Here is a 9,035-nt window from a genome sequence, read left to right as displayed (position 1 = left end):
GAGAAGGCTTCGTATATGTATTTTATGGGTTGGGCTTTGGGCCGGTTTGGGCCTGATCCAACAGGTTCGGCCCGTTGGCCCGATTTCGGACCAAAATCTTTAAAATTAGTGTCAAAATTTGTATTTTTAAAATTTCTACTCCTATAAATTATAAAAAATTAATTTTTCTATTTTCTTTGAATAATAATTAATTTATTGGCTAATTATTTATTAATTTCGCGGGGTTTACATGATTTCTTTGTTTGTCTTGTATGTGTATGCTTATCTAAAAGACTTTTTTGGTGGAGGCGTGATGAGGGTGGTTTCTGGTATGTGGTAATGAAGGTTGAGGCAGGTGGACTAGGTGTTGCTTGAGTATTCTAATGTATGAATTGTTTGGATAGGAGTAAGCAAGGTACGTTGGATAGGAAGTCCCTAGGCACGTCCTTAGTCCTTTATACTTCTTTAAACCAATCGCCTTACTGAATTGTAAACTAAATGAAACCTTTTTTATGATATTTTAAATTAAGTTTCCTTCATAAAGTTTTTCCAAACGATTATTTTAAGGATAAACTATTTTATAATGAAATTAATTCTATTTGTAAGTATTTCTTTGCTTTGATGGTATTCCCGACCCTACTGAGAATGTGTGGTTTGTTCTCACCCCAAAATCTTTTACCCTTTCAGTGACACAGGTTCGAAGACTCAGTTAGAAGCTGCGGACAATTATTGACTTTAATTATGAATTAAGTTGTTTTCATAGAATTTCCTCGCTTGTTGCTTAATATTTTTATTTTATACAGAGGGATAGGTGCTGTATCTAAGTTTTATTTTGATTTACTTGTAAGATTTATTATTATTAATAATTATATGATTATCATTACTTGGTGATCTTGATATATGATTTTTAATGAATTGAAAACAAAATTTTCTGGTATTTTCTTAACGATTGAAATGCGATATTGAACGAAAAGCTCAATATTAAATAGTTAATAAGGAAAACAGGTTAGTAACGCCTTACTTTTGGTACGATCATGACGTACTGGAAGTTGGGTCGTTACACAACGATGTCATTTAGTACTTTCTTTAATATATCTAACGTGGTAAGGTTTGAGCTATGTCACTAACAGTGTTGAATTTTAGTGACGGAAGATACACGAAGGACTACATTGGTGCACTTTTTAAAATATAGAAGATCAAATTGTAGCAATTAGAAAATCAGGGACCAAATCAGTGTAACTCGCCAGTCTCAGAGACTATAGTAAGGCTTAACTCGTTAAAGGTTGTAGCTTGACGAGAATTGTTTGAGTTACGAGAGAGAAAAAAGGAAAAACGTATGATAAAGGGTATGACATCATTTTGACACGGAATGGCAATTGGAAATAAATGCATAAAAAGAAAGAGAGGGTCACTGACTCACTGAGAACGACTATGCTATGTGTATATCGAAATCAATTATCAAAGTTAATTACTAGTATAAAATACATGTTAAAATATAAATACATATTAAAAATGAATTAAATTATATATATTTATATACATATATATTGATAGTTGATTTTAATGACTAATTTTAATGTAAAAATAATATTTTTAAACCACAAAAATAAGCAAAAAGACCCGTTGTGGCCGAATATGGTGTGGGATTAATGATAGTGAGTAAGTAGAGTGAAGAGAGAGATAATGGATGATGGATGATGAACATAAGCCCAATACCAAAAGCAGAAGCGGCATGTGTATAACAGTATAACACAACATTTACATTTTTAGTATTAAGCATTTTTTTTTTGTTGTTTATTACCATTGTAAAAGACTAATCCACTGTAATTCTGAACTACATTTAACTCTTTAAGTATTTTATATATTATGCTTGNTGAGATAGATATGTTTATTAATAATAAATAAAATACATTGATACAATTTATCTCTATGGTCAAAAATTATCGATACTTCTTTGCTTCGCGTGGTGTTTCGCAGTCGCTGATGTTCTTTCCTTCGTCGTGTCTCAACCTCTCTCACTTTTACAGTTTATCTCTATAGTCAAAATTTTCAAATTTTCAACCTTCTCAAGTCTCAATTTCTAACTCTCTCTACCTCATGCTTGTGCCAGTGTTTGTGGTGGCTCGTCTTCTGCCTCAAAAAATAGGAAGAAGAAGAAGTTCGACTACAATAATGGCAAGTGTCTGCATGGACTTGACGCAGTGGTGCTTGAGTCTGCTACAGAGTGAAACCCTGGAAGATTGTTTCTTCGTTGAGGTATGTGAATTCTGATTTTGTTTATGAATCAGAGGAATCAGGCTCCACACGAAAAACAAAAATCTTTGGTGCCTCATTCCTTCCTTCTTGCACAAACCTTTGACCCGTCGGTGCTGGCCTCTTATATAATGCTCTTCTGTTCTTCTGACTATTCTTAGATTGTTGGGTGGGCACTTCATTCTGACCTTCTTGCTGAAAACCATTAGGAGGTGGGACTTCTGCTTCACTTTGCTGCTGGGTCGTGTTTCGGTTGATGTTTGGGATTTGGGGTTATGGCATTGATTGGGTTGTAGGAACAGAATTGGGAGATGCTTGCTTATGAGTTTGATTACAACTTTGGTTAGTTTTTTTCCACCCTGTGTTAGGGCTCGAAAGAATTGGAGAAGGAAGAAGATGAACAGTGGTTTCATTATGCCATTTTCTTATAAATATTTCAACAAAATTCATAATATAATATTTCTATTTTCCATTATGTCACTCCAAATTGGCCACATCACATAATACCGTGCCACCTGGACTCCACCACCGCTGGAAAAATTACTCAGGCCATTGAAGAGTAGAATTGACAACGAAATTTTATATTTGTGTGTGCAAATAACTCATTAAAAAATTGAGGAGTACATCTGTCCACCGTGTGAAAATTCGGGTGTACTTTTGTCTATTTTTCTTTTTTTCTATATCAATAGCAAAAATGTCGACCTTTTCGGGGAGTAAAAAGTTCAAGTCTCCAAGTGATCAAATTCAATCCCCTTTTGAAGACCTGTTCAAGACCTGCATCTGTTGGAGACTTGTGTTGTCGTTAACAATCCCGCCAGCGACAGCCTCCGAAGCACCTTCTATAGGAGACAGCAGGCAAACTGCACGAATCTAAATCCACAGATCCATTTTTAAATTTGAATCTTCCTCAGCTTCATCAAATGAATCTCTAACCACTCCATCCACCATTTTTGACGCATCGATCCCTCTGTTGAAAACATCAGCACCGCCATCATCAAAGTTATGAACGAAAGGGCGTGCAGTAGATGCGAGGCGGCGCCGCTTGGAGAAGCTGTAGAAACCAGTGCTAACTACACTGCTACCACTAATAAGGACACGACTGTGGGCATTGCGGACACCGTCATGGAAAGGATTGTGCTAGAAAATAGGGGTCGTTCACATTGGCAACAAGGATAGTGGCCAAGAAGCATTCTTGGGATATGGAAAAAGTGAACACAGAAAGAGATAAGAGGTAGGGTAGAAAGGTAGAGAGGTAGAGGCAAGGAGGAGGGAAGCAAAAGCAAAGGTAAGACACAAAGAGGGGAGAGTGACAGTGACGATGGGTAGAGGCGAGGGAGGAAGGTTGAGCAAAAGAAGGGAAAGAAGAAGAGAGGAGGGTGGCAATGGCGGCAGTGGGAGAATGAGAAGCAAAGACGGCGGAGGAAGGAAGGACGAGGTGGGAGGAGCAACAGAAAAAAAGAGATGAAAGAGAAATAGGAAAAAAGAGGTGGGAGTAGAGAAGTAGATCCGGTGGAATGATGAAGAGGTAGTGGTAGTTATGGAAGGAAGTCAAGAAAGGAAGAAGAAAGGAGAATGGTATTTATAGAATTATCAACAAAAATTTAACAATTAGTCATTTTTGTCGAACAAAATTTATCTTGTATGGATATAATTTTAGTTTTAATATTTTATGGTCAATTTTGTCAGCATCTGAATCTTACATGGTCAAAAATAAACTATCTAATCCTAATAATGATATAGCATAACAAGTAAATTGAACATTTTGAACTTATTGCAAATAGAAGAGGTTTGTTTGTTTTATTTTTTCCTTTCATCAATTAGAAATGAAGACAAATGTCGGTCAATAGTCCGTAGCCACAATGTATACAAGTAAACAATTAACTATAAACTAAGTTTATACTTCTAACTAATGAAATATTTAAATAGCTCTGGGAGTTTCAAATTTTATGACGATATTACACATTACATTACTACAATAATTAAGTATGTTAGTTAGATCTCTTATCTTGATCCTAAAAGCATTTCTAAGATTCATTTGCATTTTTTTCCTGTTGGTTTGCGTTTGTGTTGTTGTGAGAAAATGATAGTACTTCGAGTGGTGATTAGAGTGTTAAAGAGAGAGATGTAGAGGATTTTAAAAGAGGAGGGTTATGGAGAAATAGTAGGTTAGAAAATTTGGAAAAGACCATGATTACTCTTAAGAAAGATAATTTTGGAAGAAAAATAATTGACTAATATTTAATTATTAAAAAATTAATTATAAAAATAAATTAAAATTTCATTCAAATTATTAAAATAAAACTAAACCAAACTAAATATTAAAAATAAAAAAAAATAGTAAAGTTTTAAAAATTTATTTTATTCCTTGTTTTTAGGTCAAAGGTATCTTTTGTTTCGTTTTTTTGGACGTAGCCTTGGGCCAAGAAAACTGACCCCACCCGATATTCCCCTGATCCACCCAGCTATGCAAAATTTTCAGGTCCAGCTAGAAACGTTTTTGTTTAAACTTTTAGCTATTTGCAAACCTGACTTTAATAGTTAGTTATATTATTGGGCTTTTTTTTTTGACATAGACACTTACATACACATCTCCACTTACACACACTAAATTCAGCTATTGCTGGGAGTGGGAATCGATCCTGGAGGTGATTTAATACGAGGCAAACTGATTTGCCACTCACACACTGCCTCAGCCACACTATTGGGCTTCAATTGTAATATAAACTTAATAGTAAGCAATGATGCTTCCCACGGTGTCCAAATTGAGCCCAGTCCACTGTGGCACTATCATAATTCTTTATTCTTATTCTTGCCCACAAGCATTAATTATTTCTCTTGTCAAAACTCAAAAGAAATGCCCTCATGCACTGAACAATCCCTCCACGCAGCAAATTTGGCAAAGAATCATGTTATTTTTATTATAAAGTTAACTATATCTTCACATAAAAGTCATAACTAGGACAATAACATATATTAAATATATCAAATTATCAAACTATTGTGTTTATATTAAGATAGTTACATTTTTATTATTTTATTACCGCACTTAAAATTTGCAACTTCTGTGTACACAGATTTGGACACTTATTGTCATAGGTCTTCTCTTCTAGATGCATGTCTCCTGTTTCAAATTAATAATTTATTTTTTGTAGAATGAAAAATTCTGATTCGCTGCACCATTTATATATTGAATTATAACCCAAAACGGTGATACATGAATCGATTAAACATAAAGCTGATTCACCTTCTTATTGTGCTCCCTCTCCTCAACTTTAATTTCTTTATCTACATCTATCACCGTGCTTCAACATTGGCCGTTATTCCGTTAATAAACTTGAATATCTTGTGATTTAGAGCTATTGGCCAGAACCAGATTCACTTCTAGAAAATTTCATCATTCTAGAAAACCTTAATTGTATGATTATAATAGTTAGATATTCTTAAATCTTAATCATGGACTCAATGATGAAAGTTGTACACCCAACTGAGATTATGAAAAACAAAAAATATTAAGTGAGATCCTTAGAATATTGATTACCTAAGGGATGTAAAATAAGCAATCTGACTTCACAAAATGACCAAAACACAAACTCTATAAACTGTTACTGCATGTGTATGTAATCCATAACATCACATGTTTGACATTTTTCTATGTCATAGAAATCATTAAAGATCATACTATTTTCCTGAAGTTTTTTTTCTGAGCCACAAATTAGTAGTATGCTGTTTCCTGGTGTGGGATTAATTATATTGAATTAGGAAAGTACAATAACTAAAAAGGCACTTAATAATTTGTTTCCTTGTGAGAAGAAGTTAGACTTGCAAAAGAATTTCAAAGCTATGCAAAAGCCACCACATTGACCAATGACCATCCAAATACAATGGACACACAATGTTTTTCAAACATGGTGGAACATTCTAATAAACACGTGCCAACGATACTTACTTGGCCAAATCATCACATCATGCCAAATTGCTTTTGCATGTTTTTTCAACCATATAAATATGACTCAAATTGAGCCTTTTCTTACCATGCATGCAAAACCAAAGCAAAGCAAAACAAACAAAACACATAACCATGAATGAAGATGGATCAAAGGGTAGGACAAAGGATGACGGCGGAGATATCCGATATAGAGGCGTACGCCGCCGTCCTTGGGGGAAGTTTGCGGCCGAGATTCGTGACTCCACTAGGCAGGGTCAGAGGGTTTGGCTTGGGACATTCAACACGGCTGAGGAAGCAGCTAGGGCTTATGATAGAGCCGCTTATGCCATGAGAGGTGCATTTGCTATCCTTAACTTCCCAAATGAGTATCCTATGTCATCAGGTTATGGTAATAACCGCACCGGTGGCGGTGGCAGTGGCTCCTCTTATTCCTCCGGCGCTTCAACTTCCTCTGCTTCATGGCAGGGCAATGTGGAAGGCAGGGGAAGGAGTGAAGTCTTTGAGTTTGAGTACTTGGATGACAAATTGTTGGAGGAGCTTCTTGCATGCGAAGAAAAGAAGAAAAATGGACCATGAATAAGTGAAGGGAAAAAAAAAAAAAAGAAAAACAAAAGCTAGTTCTACTCTTAGTCTCTTACTAGGAAGAACTGTTGGGTTTTTCTCTCCTTTGTGAGGCCCAAGCCCAACATTTTGAGGGTATCTCTTGCACCCATTGTGCCACAACCCTAGTTCAGATTTTTGGGGTCATTGAGAGTGAGTGAGAGTAGCCACCAAGTGAGAGAGAAGGGAAAAACAGAATTTCCGTTTTTGCCCAAAGCAGTAAATTTCAAATATCAGTTTCTCAGTGAGATGTTGATTGAAGATTTGCAGTGAGAGAAATTGGCTTCGCAAGAGAGAAATTAGGTTTCCCGTTTTTACACAGAGCAGCAATTTTGGAACGGCATTTTCTCATTCTTTCACCGTTGGATCGACGTGAAATTTGAACTGTAGATTCTTCACATCTTGTTCTTCATTCTGGACGGTGGAGATTTTAATTGGAGATCTGCAGAGGGAGAAATTGGCTTCGACATGAACTTTACCTAGCTAACTATCAACAAAATTTCCAAAACCAGAGAGGAATAATGTTGTTAAGGACAATGTTACTTATTATAGTACTAAAATTTGCAATTTTTGCATGTGTCTCTAAAGTGTATGCTTTATGGTGATTAAGCATATATTATATCATCATCGCTAATTTTTATAAGTTATGGTGCAAAACTAAAATAGTAACTAATATTCATATATATGGTTTGTGTGTTTGAGTTGTGACAATGAAGGGAGTTAAGTGGTTGTCCGCATTATATCATTGTCCTTGGTAGGAAAATTACTATTTTTCTGGTTGGTGATGATGTTGTCCCCACAATCCCACACGATGTTCGCTTTTGGGCCCAAATTCACTATATACTCTGTTTCTTTCTCCAATTTTGATGATAACACACTGCCAAGTCCATTTCACTAAATCCCAAAACCATTGGCATTAACTATGTGCTCCATGCCAATAACGAATTTTTAGTTGGTCTAGTAATTAGTTCATTAGTCTGTTTAAGTATATGTTGGGAATTTGAATTTTATCTTGTGCATACAGTAATTCATAGACTAACAACAAACCTTTAAATAGAGTTCAAATCTGCAATAAATTAATTATTGATCTGTCGAAATAGAAAATACCGTGAAAACAAAAAAAAATATGTGCTCCACGAAATGTTTGAAAAATTATTCAACTTGACGAGACATCCCCTCACCATAAAATAAAAAGGCTAAACGGTCAACTTGAATTTTCCACTTAGAAGATGAACAAACATTTGGAACAACTCTCATTTGTCAACTGTTAGCTAGTATTCTCCTCTCATGTATGAGAAAGAATTGAAACTCGTATCTTGGTATGAATGCCTTGATATGAAGTCATTTATCGTTTAATTATTTTTTATATATATTTTATATTTTAATATATATTTTTTAGGGGCAGCTGATATTTTTGTGCATCTTGCATGATTATTTATACAAATGCAGTCTAACTGTCTAAGTATTTGTCGCCTGTATAAACTATTTCTAGCAAAAAGATATATACATTTATGATCCTGTATGTCTATGTTGAGAAGTCTTGAATTAAATGACATGATTTTGTAGTATTATTCGGAATATGACTATATGAGAACATCTAATAAGACTAAACATTTATCCACTCCTCCAAACACCTGGTCAGAATCAAATCACCTTCAACCACGCAACCTTTAGCAGATATAGCCCACAAACCTGTAACCAATTTGCTTGCTTATTATAGCCAATCTTACAGCATCTGCTTGACCTGTGACTCTTGCAATAAATGTTCAACGATATAAGACAAATATTTCACATACTCGATTTGTCTTTTATATTATTGAATTAATATATATACCTCTTTATCATTAAGTGAAATATCGGTTTAGCATATATAAAAAGATTTAATTTTGATGTAATGATAGTATAAAGTATTTTATATTTATTTTTTTAAATGATTATTCATAATAAAAAAATAATTATTTTTATTGATATGATATTACATAATTAAATATATATGCATCAAAATTAAATTCTATATAAAATGAATTTCTTTAAAAAAGTATAGTGTCCTAACGTACAAAACAAAATGAATACAAATATCGCATCTATATAAATTACATTATCACTAGCTATCACTGTCGTGGTAATTGTGCAACCAGCATAAGTGGAAACTGAAAAATTCTAGTGAAATTCAAATTATCCTTTCATTCCTTTGATATTTGATAAGTTTTTGGTTTTTCTCACCGGATAGTTCTGGTGGTTATATTTGCATCAATCG

At 34.3% G+C, this 9,035-nt stretch overlaps 1 protein-coding gene across 1 annotated transcript; it reads left to right on the top strand.

Moving 5' to 3' along the window:
* LOC107615822 (ethylene-responsive transcription factor ERF096-like) lies at window positions 6,166-6,765 on the top strand. The gene has a single exon (XM_016317849.2). It carries the CDS (start codon window positions 6,269-6,271, stop codon window positions 6,752-6,754), a length of 486 nt encoding a protein of 161 aa, XP_016173335.2. The 5' UTR covers window positions 6,166-6,268; the 3' UTR covers window positions 6,755-6,765.

Source organism: Arachis ipaensis, chromosome B09 (genome assembly GCF_000816755.2).
Source record: "Arachis ipaensis cultivar K30076 chromosome B09, Araip1.1, whole genome shotgun sequence".
In the NCBI taxonomy this organism is placed as follows: Eukaryota; Viridiplantae; Streptophyta; class Magnoliopsida; order Fabales; family Fabaceae; genus Arachis; species Arachis ipaensis.
Note: the sequence above shows the minus strand (reverse complement) of the source record. Positions and strands in the feature narration are given on the sequence as shown.